This window comes from Dendropsophus ebraccatus, chromosome 4 (genome assembly GCF_027789765.1).
Source record: "Dendropsophus ebraccatus isolate aDenEbr1 chromosome 4, aDenEbr1.pat, whole genome shotgun sequence".
NCBI lineage: Eukaryota > Metazoa > Chordata > Amphibia > Anura > Hylidae > Dendropsophus > Dendropsophus ebraccatus.
The window spans coordinates 23,498,828-23,521,685 of record NC_091457.1 but is presented as its reverse complement, the minus strand read 5'-3'; the positions used below and the strand labels follow the sequence as shown (position 1 = coordinate 23,521,685).

General features: G+C 41.0%; 2 protein-coding genes and 2 long non-coding RNA genes across 4 annotated transcripts in view; 1 reads left to right on the top strand and 3 right to left on the bottom strand.

The window, feature by feature from the left end:
• Nucleotides 1-2,566: 2,566 nt before the first annotated feature.
• The window catches only part of LOC138787937 (chymotrypsinogen A-like), a 43,688-nt gene continuing 23,396 nt past the window's right edge, over nucleotides 2,567-22,858 (bottom strand). Inside the window, exon 6 of the mRNA XM_069965262.1 lies at nucleotides 2,567-2,766. Coding sequence (XP_069821363.1) covers nucleotides 2,605-2,766 — 162 coding nt within the window. The 3' untranslated portion in view covers nucleotides 2,567-2,604. The remainder of the gene's footprint in view (nucleotides 2,767-22,858) is intronic.
• LOC138787942 (uncharacterized) lies at nucleotides 3,756-4,521 on the bottom strand. The gene is made up of 3 exons (XR_011362532.1): nucleotides 4,440-4,521; nucleotides 4,170-4,350; nucleotides 3,756-3,879 (listed from the first exon to the last, which is right to left on the bottom strand). It is a non-coding gene; the product is annotated as an uncharacterized lncRNA (long non-coding RNA).
• LOC138787943 (uncharacterized) lies at nucleotides 5,242-6,513 on the bottom strand. Its single transcript, XR_011362533.1, has 3 exons — nucleotides 6,432-6,513; nucleotides 6,244-6,347; nucleotides 5,242-5,321 (listed from the first exon to the last, which is right to left on the bottom strand). It is a non-coding gene; the product is annotated as an uncharacterized lncRNA (long non-coding RNA).
• LOC138787941 (chymotrypsinogen A-like) lies at nucleotides 16,988-21,020 on the top strand. The gene is made up of 7 exons (XM_069965267.1): nucleotides 16,988-17,444; nucleotides 17,529-17,632; nucleotides 18,815-18,894; nucleotides 19,616-19,694; nucleotides 19,773-19,947; nucleotides 20,074-20,219; nucleotides 20,819-21,020. Exons 1-7 carry the CDS (start codon nucleotides 17,393-17,395, stop codon nucleotides 20,978-20,980), a joined length of 798 nt encoding a protein of 265 aa, XP_069821368.1. The 5' UTR covers nucleotides 16,988-17,392; the 3' UTR covers nucleotides 20,981-21,020.

The window sequence follows — 22,858 nt, the reverse complement described above, 5'->3', positions numbered from 1 at the left end:
AAAACACCCATGAAAATCCCAACAACAAGAGAAATGGATAAAATGGCTAACCCCGAAATTAGTTACCCAGTACCCAACGCGACTGGAGTAATAGGAAGAGTTGGGTACCAGTAGTCTCGGAGCATCAAAAAAAAGGGCAATCCTGAATTCGGTGGTAGCAAACTGGTTTTATTATGCTAGGAAGGGCAAAAATAAATGGCTTCTAGGCTGCTGCTGTTGGGAACCCTGCACACTTTTTTTTAATTTTAAAAAATAATACCAGCCTACCAGTTCACAAATGTAATTTTTTTTCATGCTCCAGAACTACTGTTACACAACTTATCCCCATACCCCAGTGGCAGTAAGTACTGGAGTTATGTGGGTGCATCAGCCATGTCAAAAGTTATTGATTACAGTGGGTCTCACTGCTGAGACCCGCTGTGATTGGGAAATGTAGTCAGGATAGAGCACTGCAGCAGCGCCATCAACTCCTCCGCCAACCACTAATTCCATCTATGTGGTCTTAAGGACTTTCATTGACAGAATTGGTTTTTACAGGGATACAGGAAGAGGAGTGGATGGCATGGCTGCCGTGCTTTCTCCCCAGCTATAGCTCCTGATCCCAGCAGATCTCAGCAGTCAGATCCGCTGTGGTCAATAACTTTTGACATGCCTGATGACTTGTCAAAAGTTATTTTTCTTGACAGTGACTGCTGTGCAGATGAAGATGCTGGGACACAGGCAGGGACGGGGAGGAGTAAAGGCAAAGTTCCTAATGAGGAGCAGTACACCCATCATTTTAACAGATGTCCTGCTCCTCTACAAGAAGCATTAATAAGTTTGATGCCAAGACATTTTCAGCTCCTCACTTTTGTAGCAAATCATTACCCTCTAAACTACTGTAAGTAGAACTTCTCGTGCTGCACCCTATGAAAACTGTCAAACACTGTACCTCCTAAATATGATATTGCTACATCCTGCCCCCTCTGAATATAATACTACCATGCATGTAAATAAATTACAATACATATGCGATGCCCTGGCCCCTAGGGGCCACTCCGCAGTGTAGATGGGGAGCAGCTGTAGGGTATAGTGTTGTCACGGTGTAGGCACGAGGGTGATACAGCTGGAAACCGGCTCCTGACCATGCGGGAATACTGGGCATGCGATTCTTCGTTGTCCTTAGTCAGGGCACCAATGATCACACCAATGCCAAGGTTCAGAAACAACGGTAGTTGTATATTTATTGTAACGGTGGTAACTAGTAGCAACAGTCTCTCCGGATGCAACCGGGAATAAGGCAATCTTGAATAAAGCAGAGTAATGGGTGATGCTGCAATAGGCTGTGAGAGTAGCGTGCTGAATGATGAGAGTAGTAGTGAAACTGAAGATGAGATGCTGGGTGGAATGAGACTTGAATGAAATACTTGCTGTTGATGATTAGAGAAGATGATGAGAAGAATGAATGAAGAATCGACACCCAGATGAGAATCTTGAGACTTGAGACAGGAACACAGCCAGTGGACTGGAGCAGCAGAGCACACGCAGGCCTCCCCTCCCTCTTAGCAGGGAGAGAGGACAGACATAACTTGTCTCCTGAAGGTGGAGGACAAGACTAAGGTAGAACAGGAAGTCACATGGTAACCCCAGCCAAAGCTCGATGACCATTGGAGTTACCATGGAAGCAGGGCACAGTCACGTGACATCCAGCCATTGCATCATCACACCATTAGGCATACACAGAGAAATATACCTATATACAAGCAGAAGGACGAAAGCAGGCACTACGACATTCAACACACTCCAACAGTCCAGCGTTCCATGTGGCACATAGCCGCTCAGGTGGTGCTTGTTGCTGAACACCAAAGTCCACTGTACAACTGAAGACAAGTAGAGATACAACGGCAACTCACCAAAGTAGAGCGAAAATCAGATGCTTTATTTCAGGGACAGAGCAGTGTACAAACAAGCGGTGCGTTCCACAGATAAGAGCGCTCTTATCTGTGGAACGCACCGCTTGTTTGTACACTGCTCTGTCCCTGAAATAAAGCATCTGATTTTCGCTCTACTTTGGTGAGTTGCCGTTGTATCTCTACTTGTCTTCAGTTGTACAGAGAAATATACCTGAGAAGTACCATACTTGAACACTGGGGGGCGACATAATACCATTAGGCACTGATGACTGAATAGATATACAATAAATGAATGGAATAGCAGACCTGAATACTGAGAAGGGTAACACAATACACGCAGTTTGCAGTGGGCCATAGCTTTCCAGAACAGAACTGGTTGCAATGAAAGTGTGAACATAAGAAGAGCTGTTCTGGGACACTGCACATACATTTATTTTATTATACACTGTGTCCTCTCTATTAGTTATAATGAACTGTACCCCCTTAATTAGGTATAATGTGCTCTACCTCTCCTTAGTAATATACAAACCACTGTGTTTAATTTAAAACAGTGGGAGTTTCATAAAAACAATATGCCTCAAATTTAGGGTGGATCCTGTCTGAAAATATGTGGCGTGTAAAAGACCAAAAGGACATGAAGTAAATAAAAATACTGTCAATTATTATTGCTGTAAATATATTTTATTGAAAATAGAATATGACATTTGGGTATTTAGTAAGCAGCAATAGTCTGATCCAGCCAGGATCTCAGGGCGGTAACTCTAGCGTAAACTGCAGGGGAAGAAGTCTTACAAATAGGGCTTCCCCAGGATACAACACCAGCCAAGGTCCAAGCTCCATTTCTCTGGCATACAAGAGGCCCACCAGAGTCACCCTGAAAATTAGAAGAACATAAGTAAGTAAACGTGTATAAATACAATCTGTAGTCTATGGCTTATACATGAGCTCCAGCATAATGGGGGATACTTTCAGATCTGTCACACAGGGATAGTCAGATGTAAAATGTGATATGGGAATGCATACACATATAGGAGACCTGCAGATGTTATGGCTCCACTGTTACTGACCTATATAAATGATACGTTCACTACACTGATAAATAAACTGATCCTGTTGGCTTACTCTTCAGTAATAATTATCTTGCTGTACCTGCCAGCACTTATCGCTTCCAGTGATACATAGGAAGGTCTATCAATAATGGGATTGGTGTAAATGTGATTGTTGTCCATTAACACATACCTGCAATTTCAATTGCAACTTTTAGGAAATGCTGTTCTGAGTATGCACATAAGTAGTTACATGGTAATTTATGGCCTTTGTATAACTTGTATGTGGCATTAATGCCTTTTTTTATCCTCTGTAGGCGCCATTTCTAATTATTTATTATCCCTTAGATACTTAGTAAGGACTAGCTGTAATGATATCTTCCATACACTTTATACATTCACACAAAGATGCATCCTTCTCCACTTTTTTTTTCAATACCACATACTCAGAAAAAGTAGCAGCATGGAGGACAACATAAAACACTACTAAGCAGTTGTGAGTACAGCACTGGGGTACGGTGTAACACTTATTGATCTACTCAGTATCTCTCTCTCTTCCTCTAGCCAATCCTCCTCCCCTTTATATACATTTCTATGTGCAGTAGAATCCCGATACTTTGATTAGCTGATCTTACAATATATTTGAGCAGTTTATAAAGTAGCTGATAAGTGAAGAGAAGCTTTTCCCTACATTTGCTTGTCTTATGACTTCATGTAAAGTTTGCTGTGACTGTGGGGCCTATTCAGGTTATTCTGTAATAGCTGGAAAATTGTGAATAGATAAAAGACAGGACATACCTTGCAAGACGTGGCTCCAGATGCTCCGGCACAGATCATGCTGCTCTGGATTGTTGGATTGTTGCTTCCAAAATATCTCTGACAGTCAGTATTGGTGAGAAGAGGCAGAACCACCTGCTGCAGTTTGCTTGGTCTTGTTTGTGCTAGAAGTAAAAAAACAATTGTGTTTAATCTCCATATTATATTCACAATGAATGAAAGCAGCGGAATTCCACGGCAGAGCCACCACATGTAAGTTCATTGTGTGGAGAGCCGCGGAGAGCAGCATCCCTTTACACACTGAGGCAGGCAGGATTCCTTGGTGGCGGCTCTGCTGCAGAATTCTGAGGCTTTTACTCAGTGTGAACATACCCTATCTCTGGGATTCTGATGATCAAGGTGACGTCATGCTATGCCCAGCTAGGTATTGCTATATTAGATTATTATTACTTACCTATACCATTTATGTATCCCCATCCAGTAGTGACACATCTCTCCCCCGCACTGAATGCATCAGCACTAGCGGCAATGCACACAGGGGACACACGAGCGGTGATAGTAGCAGGGCTGCTCAGCTTCACAAGTGCAATGTCATTTACAGCAGTTGCATAACTAAAGCCGGGGTGTGGGAAGACCTGTGAGATAAATCTGCCTTAAAACCACTATTTCTAAAACGTAATTTATGTGTCAAAATGCAAAAATTGTCTGTAGTGTTTCCGCTTACCCGTGCAATGGATTTAATCTGAATAGGCTCAGCAGAGGAGGAGAGGTCAAATTCACCCAGAACTACACGGTCAGAGGTTCTGTATATAGAGATGTACAACCATATTAGCTGCTGCAATAAGTTCTCCTGTCTTATATTGATGAGATGTACAGTACTCCAGTGTCATACATATATACAATGTGTACCATTTACAGCTGCTACCAGATGTATGGATAACAATATTCTCCACAATGGACAGTATTTTATTGATTCCTCATTTATATGCAGTGATTACTATAATGATCACTCACAATAATTCCATCTGAATGATCATTGTTTCCTGTACAATAACCCCAAGCAGCCATGTCAGCATGAGTAGAGCTCATATGATAAATTTCATGTAACCTTAGTAATATTTCTGTAGCTGTATTGTGATATATCACCAGATCAACCGAAAGATTGGTTAGCGTTCTACCATTTGAGCTAATCCCCCGCTCTGGTGTTGCTCTCTATCATCCACCATAAGCACTTTCTCTTGCTTTTATTCTCCCTATATGTTTAGTTTTCATATCCTTACAATGCATCAACAGGTTATATGATGTGAGGATCCATATACTGAACCCTACTGGAATTAATAATACGATTATTAAAAGTAAGGGTGCTGTAACTCCATGACTCTTGGCAGGAGGCCATGAGAACCTTTACTTGGCCGACGTGTGGAGGTCCCAGCTGACATCATGTGGGTGTCTGATCTAACAAATCCCCATTATGACGGTCTTTACTATGAAGAGCTTTACTATGTAATAAATGAAACACAACTTACGTGACCTCACAGTGAGCAGCAGTGACAACCCAGAAATCACTGATCAGAGAACCCCCACAGTAGTGGGCTCCAGTGTTGGTCTATAGATGTGTAATAAAAAATAACATAAGAACAAGGTTAGTTTTTACCACCAAGGATTTCACTTATCTCTTTTTGATTCCTTTAACCATATATCTGATATATCATAATTCCCAATACACTAAAACAGATATAGAAAAGTCCCCAGTGATGTTCATTAAAAAGTCCACAAAGAATCCACATTTTGTCATGTTATTCTTACCACACACTGAATAGCGTAAGTTTAATATAAAAAAAAAAAGAAAGAAAGAAAAATAAATGAAATTTTTTCTATTGTCCCTCCAAAAAAAGGTAATTAAAAATCAATGTTTCATAACCCTGTAAATGGCGGCAATAAAAAGTAAAAGTTGTCCCGCAAAAAACAAGGCCTCACATGTCTACGTGGGCAAAAATAAAACAACAATTCTTTGGAAGGAAGCAATGAAAAAAGTATGAAAATGACTTGGTCAATAAGACCCAAAATTGTCCGGTCACAAATAATCATTAGAATGGAGGTTAATTGTTTCCTGAGTAAATGAAGTGCCAACATGCAAACTCGGCCAGTGATATCTAGTGCCAAGTTCAGCATTCATCAGTCTTCAGAAGACCCATAGAAAATGGTGGAGAGGAGGAGTGTTGAGTATCAAGCATGTGTGCTGCCACTCCATCCATTTCGGGGAAAATTGACCTGTAATTTTCCATTTGGTGGAGGAGCCAGCGGTTACACGCCTCCATATTAACTACTTATCACCTATCCTGAGGATAGAGCATAACTTATAATCTTGGAATAATTCCTTTGATATTAAAAAAAAACAAGGTACAGGCTGCTCCTTCTGAGATTTGTAGACATGTACATAGCTATGTAACCAAACACAATCCCTAATACTTCCTTATAGTAAAAGCCTTGTAATATGTCTGTTCTCTCTTAAGATCCCAGTACATTACCTGCAGAGACACCTGCCATGGCCATGACCCAGAAACTGCATCCTCACCATTCACAATCCTGGCATAACCAGAAATGACTGGCTTGATGCTTGGCACACCACAACCTGAGGAATAAGTACATAATAGCTATCAATGGAAGGAACTAGTCATCTCCATAATATATTATAATACTGAATGTCTATACTTACCATAGCTGCCCCCTAACAGGACAAAGCAGGACAGAAGCCACAGAAATGCCATAGTGAGAAGTGGAGGATGAACGGGATTTGTGCAGCTTATATACCCACAAGTAGCCAATCACACATAGAGCTTACTGGAGATAGGAGCGTCCATGTTCTTATCACACAACCTTGTACTGATATAGAAAATGACGAAATGTGGAGGTAGAGGAAACTATGTGGGTGAGACAGGTGTTACAAGAGGAGCGGGACGTCATTGTATCCACATTATGTGAGCAGATATATATATATATATATATATATATATACTGTGTATATATATATATATATATATATATACTGTGTATATATATATATATATATATATATATATATATATATATATACACACACACACACACACACACAGAGTGGTCCAAAAAAATGTATCCACTGTTTAAAAGTCCATATTTTGCCAACTAATTGACGGGGTTGTCTCATATTTGGTGAAAGTGTAGCTTAAAGTCCAACTTAAAGGTATCACTGTAGGTGTTCGAAATGGTCACCATTCACATCCACACACGCCGAACTGCAGCACAAAATACTGACTGCAACGTGTTCAGTTCGATATTTGCACATGAATGTAAGATGGATTCTCGAAGTTCATCCAATGTGCGTGGCTTTTGTCGATAAACGACGTCCTTTAGTGTTCCCCACAGTTAAAAGTCCCGAGGAGTTAAGTCTGGGGAACGTGGTGGATACTCCACAGCACCTCTACGGCCTATCCATCTTCCTGCTAGATTTTCGTCGAGATACGCCCTAACACGATGTTGGTAGTGGGCTGGGGAACCATCTTGTTGAAAGTAAAATCTTCCGTCTCCATACAGGTCTCGGATGGCAGGTAAAATGGATGTCTGAAGCTTATGAAGGTACACCTCACCGGTAACTGTGCCGTCAAAAAATAATGGCCCAATCAAGCCCCGGTACGACAACCCACACCACACATTTACTCCTGGCAAATTCACGGCTTTGTCGACATGGACATTCGGATTTCCGGCGGCCCAGTAGATGCAATTGTGGCGATTTACTGTACCATTGAGTTTGAACTGTGCCTTATCAGACCACACAATCATCTCTGCAAACTCGTCATCGTTGCGCATTATAAACCACTCGCAGTACTCCATTCTACGATCTGGGTCGTCCTCGTTCATTGCGTGTAGCAATCGTGGGATGTAGCACTTCCACTTTGCTGTCTTCAAAATTTGCCGAACACTTGAGCGACTCACTCCAGTTTCACGGACACACTGACTCAAAGACTTCTAAGGTAAGCGAGTGAATTGTTGTAACACACGACGGGAGTTAGCTGGACTTTTTACTGTTACAGGTCGTCCAGATCATTGTTTGTGTACATCTTTAACACAGCCTTCGGCATCAAATTTGTTTCGAATGCGACGAATGGTTAAACGTGTCGGTGGCTTTGTTTGATACTCATTTCGCCATTGCCGTTGAACCTCATTAATGTATTCGTACTTAAAATACCACTTCAAAACTGACTTCCTTTCATCGAATGTAAGCCTTGCGCCAGCCATGTTTACTCGAGTAGCTAGGTGCAACTACGAACACAACACAGACTATCCGGCGACTGTCATCTGACAAAACAATACAACGCTTGTGTGGTGACTGCCGGAACTACAATCTAGTACACTACCAAATATGAGACAATTCTGTCAATTAGTTTGCAAGTTATGGAATTTTAAACAGTGGATACATTTTTTTGGACCACTCAGTATATATACTGTATATATATATATATATATATATATATATATATATATAGCCGTAATATGTTACTATTCATATTTGGTAATAAATGTTATATAGATTAAGGGTACAAACCCACTTGACGTATTTGCTGCGTGAATCAGTCTTAAAAATAAGCAGGCAAAACGCAGGTTGGCTTTATACGATTGTTCTGCGTTAAAATACGCAATTGCGTATTTTTGAAGCGTGAAGCTTGTTGTTAGCAAAGCATCAGTTGTTAACAACCTGTGCGAAAAACGCATGTAGCTTCACACTTCAAAAATACGCAATTGCGTATTTTAACAACTGATGCTTTGCTAACAACAAGCTTCACGCTTCAAAAATACGCAATTGCGTATTTTAACGCAGAACAATCATATAAAGCCAACCTGCGTTTTGCCTGCTTATTTTTAAGACTGATTCACGCAGCAAATACGTCAAGTGGGTTTGTACCCTAAGGGGAATTTAAGAAGCCATGTATAAAAGTTTTTGAATGGCTTTTGAAATTGCACCAAATCTGTGACTTTCCTTACATGACACTCTAACTACTTTAGTAAAAAGAGGCGGCTTACACATTAGGGACGGGGCAACATACTGCTTAGTGCTTTTACTTCAACCAAAGAAGAAATTGCAGAACTAAGAAATGAATAAAGCTCATATTTCTTTATTTAAATCAATAATAAATTACATAATTCCCACCATGAGATAAAAAGATACACAGAAGTACAAAACTGGAGAGGGGAACGGATGTCAGTGGGGTATATGTGACTAAGAACTAATAATATAAGTAAACTATCTAAAGGGGAACACCCCGTGTAAGGCACAGCTATATATATTGTAGACATGTCACTGGAAAAGTGTTCGAGAGGAGGTACTGCATATGGTGAGATGGTAAATCCAGAAGAGATCTGTCACTCAGCAGTATTATGCTGCTGAGTTGTTGTTTCCATTTTCCGGGCCTGGATTTACTGGAATGGCGGGTAGGTTGGTAGTGGGACCTGCCATTCCCTTCCCCCCCGATCCAGTTCGGGTGTTGCGACCAGGTGTGCCCTGATGAGCCTACACGAGGGTAAAAGCTCTCACAGTGTGCAGAGTGTTAGCTCTCAGCCAGGAGTGAACAGCCTGGGTGCTGTGTTTGCTGGGAGCTGGGAATACAGCCGCTGCTGGGGCTTATTCACACTCTGCGAAACCACTTATTGAAGTGTCAGATAGACGACCTGTATGTTAGTAAGTGCCCAGACGGGCAGGACCTTTTGTTTTGTTTTGTTCTTAAAAGCATGGTGTTGTTATATTTCTGTTGTGATGGAATGTTTATGCTGCAAATAAACGCCGAGCTGTTTTTATAAGTCCAAGTCTGCTGCTGAACTGTGTCCAAACACACCATTCCCCGGGAAGATCCCTACAATTTATATATATATATATATATATATATATATATATATATATATATATATAATATATATATATATATATATATATATTAGATGACCTCCTGTATATGCAGGGCCAACACACAGGGCATGAAAAACAAGTGTGTATAGTGAAACAAAGTAAACCCGCTAATTTGCCCAGCAAATAATAAGTACAAGCCCAAGTTTAAGCAGAAGGAATGAAAAATAAAAAAGCCAAACACAGAAAGGAAGGGGGTGAGCACCAGCTACCACACTGACATCTTACCACTCTCCAGCACAGACAGCCCGACGCATGTTTCGCTCACTTCATCAGGTCAGCACAAAAATCCAGTCTATAAAGATGCAGTAGACAGAAGAAAAAAGTACCTGGGTAGGTATCCTGGCGCTGCAAAAAAATTCCTTCACATCGAGTAGAGTATAAAACATAAAATGGCCGATTTATTGAATAAAATCAGTAAAAATGTACATAAAATAAGCAATAACGCGTAATTGCTTATTTTATGTACATTTTTGCTGATTTTATTCAATAAATCAACCATTTTATCTTTTATACTCTACTCGTTGTGATGGAATTTTTGGCAGCGCCAGGATACCTACCCAGGTACTTTTTTCTTCTGTCTACTGCATGAAACCACGGTACTGCGAGAGTCCCGTTTCCTGGATCCTTCGGCCGGCAGCCATCATCCGACGCTACAAGATACCCCATAGTGGGGTGATACGCACAAAGCCCAAGGGGCTAAAAGGTGAGAGTCCACCTATATTTTTAATTCACACATCTTCATGTAACAGGATTACACGAGGCACCATCCTCCCGGCTCCTTTTTTTCTCTTGTCTTAAGTCTATAAAGATGGGCATAGGGTATGAAAAGGTAAAGGGCCTGCTGGGAAAATAGGGGTAGTTCACTATGGACTCGGAGGAATGGTTGTCTAATTAAAGAAACAAAGGGGGGACACATGGAGTGTAATGGACAATTAAGGTAACACCCAGGAGCCCATGAACCTTCTATGTAAATGGTATAGTGCTCACCAATTTTACTTAATTGTGTCCAAAAAAAAGTGTACAAAGTAGCAGACCATTTTTTATTTTTCTAATACATGCGCAGCAGGATGAGCATAATCGCCTGGATGACATAATCCATAATTCGCTGATAGGCACATTGGTGTGTATATTTCACACATGCACAATAGTAACTGGTAATGTGTGGTCACATGACACATGGGTCTACTGTCATACATCAATGTGTGGCAATGTGGTGATGAACCATCAATCGGGACCTGGAAGTATTTTTATTTTTTTTTTAAGATTTACAAGCATTTACCATCTTCCGGAAGTACACTCTAATAGATTGACGGAACGGGCATCCTAAAGCAAGAGATGCTTTTTAGGTAGTTTTGGGTTTAGGATAGGATTGTGTATCTGTTGTCTGATATTGCAATATATTATTGGTTTCCTGTTTGGTTACTGAATATGGGGCAAGGTCTTTGGCTGAATTAGAGTGACCTCATGACGTCATCGGACGGAACATATAGAAAGGAGCAGATTTGGAGCCGCAGGTCCATAAGCCCTCCTCCTGATGATGCTTCTTGAGAAGGAAAACTAGCTGAGGGGCTATGCGGTGTATATTTTAAACCATCACTCCACCACTAGCAAATTATAAATAATTCAGCCAATCTGACTTTTGCCACATGCCAATATGGCAATGTTCCTAAGTGATACTAGTTAGGGCCAGTGCTGCCAGTGCCTTTTTAATCTTTCACTTTCTATATTATTATTTTAGTTTAGGCCAATAAGTTATATACTTTAATAAAGTTTTTTTTATTTCATGTTAGTAGGAGCGTAAAGGCTGTGTATTTCGACTTTTGGCACTTGGTTGTTGGTTGTGGTTGTTGGTATATCCAGTCTTTTCTCTCCCTATTGGGCTCATACACTCACCGGCCACTTTATTAGGTACACCTGTCCAACTGCACGTTACCACTTAATTTCTAATCAGCCAATCACATGGCGGCAACTCAGTGCATTTAGGCATGTAGACATGGTCAAGACAATCTCCTGCAGTTCAAACCAAGCATCAGTATGGGGAAGAAAGGTGATTTGAGTGCCTTTGAACGTGGCATGGTTGTTGGTGTCAGAAGGGCTGGTCTGAGTATTTCAGAAACTGCTGATCTACTGGGATTTTCACGCACAACCATCTCTAGGGTTTACAGACAATGGTCCGAAAAAGAAAAAACATCCAGTGAGAGGCAGTTCTGTGGGCGGAAATGCCTTGTTGATGCCAGAGGTCAGAGGAGAATGGGCAGACTGGTTCGAGCTGATAGAAAGGCAACAGTGACTCAAATAGCCAACCGTTACAACCAAGGTAGGCAGAAGAGCATCTCTGAACGCACAGTACATCGAACTTTGAGGCAGATGGGCTACAGCAGCAGAAGACCACCCATTACTAGCATGGTGTACCTAATAAAGTGGCCGGTGAGTGTAGGTGTTTGAGACATTGGGATCTATACCAGCTCTGAGCTGCCTTATGTATCTGGCATATGTTTGGGTGATGTTTTGTCACTGCTTCTAAATTATATTGCACTGGCTGGGCAGCTAAGCTAATCTACATTTGCAAAAGAACCAAAAAATGGGAAAAGGTCTCAATTATCGGGCAGCATGGTGGCTCAGTGGTTACCACTGGTTATCACCGTAGAGTTTGTATGTTTTCTCTGTGTTTGTGAACAAACTGTGTAAAGTGCCGCGGAATGAGTTTGTGCTATACAAATGAAAGAATTATTATTGTGTACAATGAGGATTGCACAAACATTATTTACTTAATATACACATTTTCTTTAATTCCCCCTAAATCTCTTTAACTGTGAGACCATTAATAGTATATAAGGATAAATAATTACTATGGCTATGAATACCTGGTAACGTCATGTTGTTAAAGTGAGACCCGCTCCTCTGGTAACACCTGCCTCACCCACACATAGTTTCCTCTACCTCCACATTTGGACATTTTCTATATCAGTACAAGGTTGTATGATAACAGAAAAAAAAGACAAATTTGGTCAGCTCTCCTAGAACACCATTCACACTAGGCAGGAGCACGTTGCTACGTTGCTATGGCTGAAGTTGCAAACACACAAAAGCACAAAAAAATGCAACAGCTCACTGCAATGGCAAGATACAGACCCACTACAGACATGAAAATAGTTAAAAGCAGCCCCCCCAACTGCCCAAAAAAACTTCCACAAAAATAATGAGGCTCTTGGTTACCATTTGAAAATGATGTAAACTACCCCACCATGTTACAGTGGCCTTATACCGAGGCAGTCCTACACTGTACTATGGCCTCTCCATGGAGGTTTTTTTTTGGCAGGGGGGGGGGGGGGGGGCTGCTTTTAACTATTTTCATGTCTGTAGTGGGTCTGTATCTTGCCATTGCAGTGAGCTGTTGCATTGTTTTGTCTTTGTATGATAACAGCTTGGAGACTCTTTGGGTGCAGTTTCTGTGATCTTGTATACTGTACAATTTACTTATTTTTACTATCCACAATATAAAAGAGAGGACAGACATGTAAGAGATTCCTGACACTCACTATGGCCGCCAAGCAGAACAAATAGACTGAGCAGGGGAAATTCAATCCTATGTAGTTCGCTCCAAAGAGTAATTTTCTTCAGGACACTAATGTTGTATCCTTCATATACTGTATTACAATGTTGTTACTATAAGGAAATATTTGAGATTGTGTTCTGTTATATAGCTATGTACATGTCTACAGATCCCAGAAAGAGCTTGTACTTGTCCTTCCATCTTGGATTAAAAGGGGTATTCCAAGAAATAATTTTACCTCCTATTCTCATTGCTGAGGGCTTAGCTTACCCACAGCTGTAGCCATGTTAACATGATCTCTGAGAGAACAATTGTGTCAGAGAGATATGTTAAGGTAGCGGGTAGGGCAGACTCACATGAGGCGACACTTTCTGTTTTCCTCTCCATCTGGCCCAGGCCTCCATGATGATTTCTTCCAGCTACAAATTATCTCTTCAGAACCTGCCAGATGAACATCTTAGACTCCAAACTTTTTCTTCAACTTCCTTCCCCTTTTCCTACCTATAGGCTCCCATGCACAGTGGTGTCATGCACAGTTAAGTGAGTACGTATGTGAGATGCCCCTGTATGTAGGATCCCCCATATAGTAATAATATCCTCTTCTATGTCCCCCCCCCCACCCCTATAATAAAAATGTCCCCTACTATGCCACCAACATAGGACAGATGCTATGTCTGTTGTATCTGTCAGCGTAGTGTCTAGAAGATGCAGACACTACCAGGAGAGAGGCCCATACACCAGGAGATGTGGAGGAAGCCGTAGGAGGGCAGCAGGACCACTATCTCCACCTTTGTGCAAGGAGGAACAGGAGGAGCACTGCCAGAGCCCTGCAAAATGACCCCCAGCAGGCCACAAATGTGCATGTGTCTGCATTAACAGTCACTCTATGAGGATGGTATGCAACATCCCTCAGCATGACTGGTTTGGCAGTGGATCAGTAGTGGTGTAGGGTGGCATGTCTTTGGAGGGCCGCACAGCCTTCCATGTGCTCTCCAGAGGTAGCCTGACTGCCATTAGGTACTGAGTAGTGATGAGCGAATACTGTTCGATCGAATAGATATTCAATCGAATAGTAAGGTATTCGATCGTATTGAACATTATCCAATAGTTCGCCGAATAGTTTGTTTCAGCCAATCAACATGCAGGGAGGCTGCCACAGCCCCTTGGTGTACGTAGCATCGCGAGAAACGAGAATAATAATTATTGGATGGCATAGTCACATGACCCAATAACATATATAAGTGTGTTCATCCAGTGCTACGTGCTGCTACGTCATACATAAATACAAAGGCTGGTACAAGCACTCTGCTCACCAAGTGCTTTGTGCTGCTGATACATGCTAGACTGCTAGATCTAAAAAAAAAAAAAGAGTAGTACTTGTGTTCATCTATTGTGTCCAACATTGGTATAAACTAGGAAGCTCATAGCTGGTGTAGATTCCAATGTCTCAAACACCTATGAGCCTAAAAGGGAGAGTATAGACTGGATATACAAACAACCATTATATGTAAGGGCCAAAAGCCCAAATACACATATGCTTCCTCTAACATAAAATCTTACTTTTATTGGCTTTTACTTAAATATTAATATAGAAAGTGAAAAGTTAAAAATGTTATCCCTTTCTTGAAAACAAACCACAAAAAAATCATCTGCCATACGGTACCAGTGTCATAGTAAGACTGTTGTGCCAGTTCCATTTCCATGGTGTTTTAATCACTTTTTGAGGTTTTCAGGTGCACCAGACCCCTTTCCCTCTGCCGAATAGTAGGACCCTGAAAAAATGCTTGAGTCTCCCATTGGCTTTAACATACACTTTAATGGGGTACATTACGCAAATCGAGCACTCGAGCATTGGGAAGTACTCAAATCGAGTAACGAACATTTAAGTATTCATTATCTCTAATGAATATGATTTGTTTTATCACCCTCCCAGCTATTTGTGCAGATCTGTAGTTCTGAGATTGATATAGAGTCATAGAATCTCCCTTCTAAAAGATGTGAGTCCAAGATTTAGAAACCACACTTCTGATATTTATGACATATCAGGTGGACCCCTCTTTGCTTTTTGATGGTATGTCCTGAAGTAATCCAGGTCGTCTTTTAGGGTACGTTCACATGTACCAGATCAGCAGCGGATTTTTTATTCGCAGCGAGATCTGCTGGGGATCCCTGCCCAGTAAACTCTATGGGCAGACAAACTGATGTACATCCTGCTGCGAGTTTCACAGCATCCCGCCAGATAACCCCCCGCCACTGGAGCTATACTTCACCTGGTCTCCGCTCCGGCTTGCTTCGGGGGTTTCCGGCACGTCCCACTCGGCCAATCAGTGCGCTGCCCCAAGCCGGAGCGGGGACCAGGTGAAGTATACGCTCCGGTGGCCGGGGGGTTAACCAGGCAGGCTGCTGTCAAGCAGGATGTACATACTGCTGAGAGTTTGTCTGCCCATAGGGTTTACTGGGCAGGGATCCACAGAGGATCTCGCTGCGAATACGCAGCAAGAAACCCGATGCGGATCCGGTACGTGTGAACGTACCCTTAAGAAAGGGGGGGGGAATAAGAATAAAGAAAGTATACTTCTACTCATAGACTGCAACTCGGCTCTTCCCAGTACCCCTGTGGTGGTGGGTATTGGGGTAATAGGGGGCAGGGGGTTAGCACTGATAATTTTACAGGCAAAACTAAGCCCTAACTGACTGTGTACACTAATAAGCCGCAAGGCATGGCTTATGGTACATGTGTTTTAAGCCATATATTTTTAGCTACAATTATTTTAACAGCTCCACACAGAAGGTGGCATACAAACAACACCGCAAAAAGTACATAGAAAAAAATCACCATACAGTATATCAAGAGTAAAGTTAATAAATGTGTAGCTGACATTGGCAGAAATGAGAAAGTGGCAGCTTTATTTAAAAAAAAAAAAGTTTGCAGATAAATTTCCCCCATAGCCTCACGTATTACTGGTATGAACTCTGTCGTTGGAGAAAGGGCCAGAAAGTGAAGTTACAGCATTGTGTAAAAGGCCCCAAGAAGCCAGGAATGGATGTAATAAGAGAAGAAGCCTCAGACGTTATATGTGTCCTCCATTTATAATCTCTTACTGGCTTTGTATTCAATAACTACAATTACAAACCTAAAAATGTGAACACACTCTTGAAGTAGGGGTAGGTCAGTATATGTATTGTAACGTAAATTATACTATCAATGCATAGTTTAAAAGTAAACCTGAATACTAAGGAGGGAATTTTACTATAACCGGCATTTTAATATTCAAGGAGATGGAGCAAAATGTGGCACATTCTATATAGGCACATGGGGATTTACCAAACATGGTGTAAAGTGAAACTGGCTCAGTTGCCCCTAGCAACCAATCAGATCCCACCTTTCATTCCTCACAGACTCTTTGGAAAATGAAAGGAGGAATCTGATTGGTTGCTAGGGGCAACTGAGCCAGTTTCACTTTACACCATGTTTGATAAATCTCCCTCATAATCTTTAACAGCAATGATTTGGCTCAGAATCTTGATTTCATTTATTAAAATTTTTGTTGAAAACAACAGTAAAACCACTAAGCAGTATGTGGCCTCTAATGTTAAGTTGCGTCTTTTTACATAAGTAGTTATAGGGGGAGATTTATCAAGGGGTGTAAAATTAAGACTGATGCAAACTGCCCACAGCAACCAATCAAAGCTCAGCTTTCCTTTCAGCACTGCCTAAAGCTGAGCTGTGATTGGTTGCTGTGGGCAGTTTGCACCAGTCTAAATTTCACACCCTTTTTATAAATCTCCCCCACAGTGTCTTATAAGAAAAGTCACAGATTTGGTGCAAATTAAGCCATTCACAAAGATGTACTACTTTTCCAATCAAAAACTTTTAAACATGTCTTCGTAAATTCCCTGCATCCCCTTAATTTACATAACATGTATTACCTAATATTAATAGTAACCTAGTATGGCTATAAATAACTGGTCACTCCATGTTGAGACAATGAGACCCGCTCCTCTGGTAACACCTGTCCTACCCACACATAGTTTCCTCTACCTCCACATTTCGTCATTTTCTATATCAGTACAAGGTTGTGTGATAAGAACATGGACGCTCCTATCTCTAGTAAAGCTCTATGTGTGATTGGCTACTTGTGGATATATAAGCTGCACAAATCCCGTTCATCCTCCACTTCTCACTATGGCATTTCTGTGGCTTTTGTCCTGCTTTGTCCTGTTAGGAGGCAGCTATGGTAAGTAGAGGCATTCAGTATTATAATATATTATGGAGATGACTAGTTCCTTCCATTGATAGCTATTATGTACTTATTCCTCAGGTTGTGGTGTGCCAAGCATCAAGCCAGTCATTTCTGGGTATGCCAGGGTTGTGAATGGTGAGGATGCAGTTTCTGGGTCGTGGCCATGGCAGGTGTCTGTGCAGGTAATGTACTGTGATCTTAAGAGAGAACAGACATAGTTTAAGGCTGTTACTATAAGGAAGTATTAGGCAGTGTACATGTCTACATATCTCAAAAACAGCCTGTACCTTGTGTTTTTTTTTTTTTTTTTAACATGGATCAAAGGAGTTATTCCAAGTTATGCCCTATGTTCAGGATAGGTGATAAGTAGTTAACATTAAAGCATCGAACCGCTGGCTCCTCCACCAACTGGGAAATTACAGGTCAATTTTCCCCAAAATGGATGGAGTGGCAGCACACATGCTTGATGCTCAACACTTCTCCTCTCCACCATTTTCTATGGGTCTTCTGAAAACTGATGAATGTTGAACTTGGCCCTAGATAGCACTGGCCGAGTTTGCATGCTGGCACTTCATTCACCTAGGAAACGATTGACCTCTATTCTAATGATTATTTGTGACCGGACTATTTTGGGTCTTATTGGCCAAGTCATTTTCACAATTTTTTCATTGTCGCTTTCCAAGAGTCGCACCGTTGTTTTATTTTTGCCCATGTAGCCATGTGAGGTGTTGTTTTTTGCGGGACAACTTTTACTTTTTATTGCCATCATTTACAGCTTCCTGAAACTAATTGATTGATTTTTTATGAACCCTTTTTAGAGGGATAATAGAAAAAAATTATTTTTCTTTATAATGTTATAATTTCTTTATAATATTAAACTTACGCTATTCAGCGTGTGGTAAGAATAACATAACGTGGACTCTTAATGAACATCACTGGGGACTATTCTATGTGTGTTCTAGTGTATTGAGAATTCTGATTAGGGATGGTCCGAACCAAGTTCGGTTCGGGTTTATACAAACCTGAACTCTCGGTAATGATTCCCGCTGTCTGCCCGCTCCTTGCAGCGGGCGGATCCAGCGGGAGGACCGCCTGGAAAACTGGGATATAGCCATAGCCATAGGCTGTATCCCAGTTTTCCATGCGGTCCTCCCGCTGTATCCACCCGCTCCACGGAACGGGCAGACAGCGGGAATCTGATGCCGAGCATTTGGGTTCATGCGAACCCGAACCTCGGAGGGTTCGGACCATCCCTAATTCTGAGATATCAGATATGCGGTGAAAGGAATCATAAAGAGCAATAGAACAATAGAAAAATTAAATCCTTGGTTGTAAATCTGATGGTTTTCATTAAATATCTATAGACCAACACTGGAGCACACTACTGTGGTGGTTCTCTGATCAGCGATCTCTGGGTTGTCACTGCTGCTCACTGTGAAGTCAGGTAAGTCTTCTATCATGTATTGTATAGTAAAGACCGTCATAATGGGGATTTGTTAGATCAGACACCCACATGATGCCAGCTGGGACCTCCAAAAGTTGGCCAAGTAAAGGGGCTCATGGCGTCCCACCGAGAGTCATGGAATTACAGCACCCTACCTTTTAATATTTGTATCATTAATTGCAGATGGATTCAGTATATGGATCCTCACATCATATAACCTGATGATGCATTGTAAGGATGTAAAAACTAAACATGCAGATAGAATAGAAGCAAGAGAAAGTGCTCACTTACGATCATAGACAGCAACGCCACTATCTGGTGATATATCAAAATCTAGCTATAGAAGTACTGCTAAGGGTAAAAAAAAATTGATCACGGGGGCTGTCCTCACACTGACATGGCTGCTTGAGGTTATTGTACAGGAAAATGACCATTTACATGGAATTATTGTGAGCAATCACTGTATATAAATGAGGAATCAATAAAACACTGTCCATTGTGGAGAATATTGTTATCCATACATATATACTGTGGCTATACTGGTAACAGCTGTAAATGGTATACATGGTATACATGGTATACATGGTATACATGGTATATATATATATATATATATATATATATATATATATATATGACACTGAAGTACTGTACATTTCATCAGCATAAGACATGAGAAATTATTGTTGCAGCTAATATGGTTGTACCTCTTTATATACAGAACATCTGACCGTGTAGTTCTGGGTGAATTTGACCTCTCTTCCTCTGCTGAGCCTATTCAGACTAAATCCATTGCTAGGGTAAGCGGAAACACTACAGACAGGTTCTGCATATGGACACCTTAATTACACTTTATAACTAGTGGGTTTATTTCACAGGTCTTCACACACCCCAACTACTCATCCCTTACATATGACATTACACTTCTGAAGCTGAGCAGCCCTGCTACTATCACCGCTCGTGTGTCCCCTGTGTGCATTGCCGCTAGTGCTGATGTATTCAGTGCAGGGGAGAGATGTGTCACTACTGGATGGGGACACATAAATGGTGTAGGTAAGTAGATGTAAGACAATAGTAAAGTACCAAGCTGGATATAACATGAGGTCACCTTGATCACCGGAATCCCAGAGATAATATGTAGGTTAACCTCAATGTTTTTTTTGTTTTTTTTACTTTTAGCGCAAACAAGACCAAGCAAACTGCAGCAGGTGGCTCTGCCTCTTCTCACTAATACTGACTGTCAGAAACACTTCGTAGGAAGCATCTATCCACCGATCCAGAGCAACATGATCTGTGCCGGAGCATCTGGAGCCTCATCCTGCAGGGTATGTCCTGTCTATTATCTACTTTACTCACATCTTTCCAGCTATTGCCCCTCAGCCACAGCAAACTTTACATCAAGTCATAGTACAAGCAAATGTAAGGAAATGCTGCTCTTCACTTATCAGCTACTTTATAAACTGCTCAAGTATCAGTTGACCGAAATATTGCAATTCAGCTGCACATAAAAATGTATATAAAGTGGATTAGGATACTAAGTAGATCTAATAAGTGTTACACCTAACCCAGTGCTGTACTCTAAACTGCTCAGCAATGTTTTATGTTGTCCTCCATGCTGCTACCGCTTCTGAGAGTGTGTGAAAAAAGTGGAGACGGATCGCTCTTTGCGTGAATGTGTAAAGTGTATGGAGGACATCATTGCAGCTTACTGAAGAGTATCAGAGGAGCCATAACATATGCAGGTCTCCTATATGTGTATACATTCCCTGATCACATGTGGCTTTGCATCTGACAACCTCTGTGTGACAGATCTGTAAGCGTCCCTTTTATGCTGGAGCTCATGTAAAGAATCTGTGCACCTAATATAACCCATAGACTACAGATCGTATTTATACATATATACTACTTTTCTTTTGATTTTCAGGGTGACTCTGGTGGGCCTCTTGTATGCCAGAAAAATGGAGCTTGGACCTTGGCTGGTGTTGTATCCTGGGGAAATCCTTTTTGTAAGACTTCTTCTCCTGGAGTTTACGCTAGAGTTACCGCCCTGAAATCCTGGCTGGATCAGACTATTGCTGCTTACTAAATACCCAAATGTTATATTCTTCTATTTTCAATAAAATATATTTACAGCATTAATAACTGACTGAATTTTTATCCACTTCTTGTTCTTTCGCACAATTTCTGCGTAATTTTACTGCGTAATTTCAGACAAAATTCACCCTGAATTTGAGGCATATTCTGTTCAGTAGATATTTCACTTTTTATAAAACGCCTACTGTTTTTAAACACAGTGCATTCTATCTATGTGGCACAGTGCTTTATATGTTACTAAGGAGAGGCACAGCACATTATACCTCATTGAGGGGTTGTACAGTTTATTATAACTAATAGAGAGGACACAGTGTATAATAAAATAAATTGTGTATTATAATGTATTTACATGCATAGCAGAATTATATTCAGAGGGGGCAGGATGTAGCAATATTATATTTAGGAGGTAATATGTTGATCAAGGGAGGATGGGGAGGAGCCTCGCGGTAGCGCAAGCTGGCTGCTAGCTCCAGTACCACGCTCAAACACTGCTTCCCGGAAGGGACCACTTTGCTGATACTGAGCTTGGAATAAACAATAAAATATGTATTTTATGGAAATGGAAAATAAAGAGAAATGAATATTTAGGAGGTACAGTGTTTGGCAGTATTCACTTGTTGCAGCATGAGAAGCTCTACTTACAGTAGTTTAGAGGATAACGATTTGCTACAAAAGTGAGGAGCTGAAGATGTTTTGGCATCAAACGTATTAATGCTTATTTTAGAGGAGCAGGACATCTGTTAAAATGATGGGTGTACTGCTCCTCAGTGGGGACTTGACATTTACCCCTTCCCGTCCTTGCCTGTGTTCCAGCATCTTCATCTGCACAGCTGCCTTAAAGAGTCACTGTAAAGAAAAATAACTTTTGACAAATCATCAGGCATGTCAAAAGTTTTTGATCACAGCGGGTCTGACTGCTGAGATTCACTGGGATCAAAAGATAAAGCTGAAGAAAAAGCACGGCAGCCATGCCACCCACTCCCTTGCGGTACCTCTTTAACCCCTTAAGGTCAATGACAATTTTAATTTTTGAGCTTTTGCTTTTTCCACTTTATGTTTAAAAGGCCATAGCACTTGCATTTTTCCACCTAGAAACCCACATGAGCCCTTATTTTTTGTGTCACTAATTGTACTTTGCAATGACAGGCTGAATTTTTGCATAAAGTACACTGCGAAACCAGAAAAAAAAAAAAATCTTTTATTTGGAGGGTATTGTTTTTACGCCATTCGCCCTGGGGTAAAACTGACTGGTTATCCATGTTCCTCAAGTTGTTATGATTAAAACAATATATAACATGTATAACTTTGGTCTATGGGGCTGAGTGAGGTGTCATTTTTTGCGCCATGATGTTTACTTTCTATCGGTACCTTGATTGCGCATATACGACTTTTTGATCACTTTTTATTACATTTTTTCTGGATGTGATGCGACCAAAAATGCGCAATTTTGCACTTTGGAATTTTTTTGCGCTTGCACCGTTTACCGTTCGAGGTCAGGAATGTGATTAATTAATAGTTCGGGCGATTACGCACGCGGCGATAGCAAACATGTTTATTTATTTGTTTATTTATTTATAAAATGGGAAAAGGGGGGTGATTTGGACTTTTATTAGGGGAGGGGATTTTTTATTAATAAAAACACTTTTTTTACTTTTTTTTTTTTTACTGTAACTGATAGTCCCCATGGGGGACTTATATATACACAGAACTGATCTCTCATAGAGATCAATGCTGTGTTTATACACAGCAAAGATCATTGTAATCAGTGATAGATTGCTATGGCTTGCTGGAAGAAACAGCAATCTATTGCCGAGCCGGGATCAGCGTCATCGTGACGCTGAGGCCCGGCAAGGGCAGAAGAACGGATCTC

Excerpts from the sequence above, each read along its gene's own strand:
- LOC138787941 (XM_069965267.1), top strand. The coding sequence starts at position 17,393 with ATGGCATTTCTGTGGCTTTTGTCCTGCTTTGTCCTGTTAGGAGGCAGC. Across the intron at positions 17,445-17,528 it reads CCTGTTAGGAGGCAGCTATG|GTTGTGGTGTGCCAAGCATC; the intron begins GTAAGTAGAGGC and ends CTTATTCCTCAG. Across the intron at positions 18,895-19,615 it reads GCTGCTCACTGTGAAGTCAG|AACATCTGACCGTGTAGTTC; the intron begins GTAAGTCTTCTA and ends CTTTATATACAG.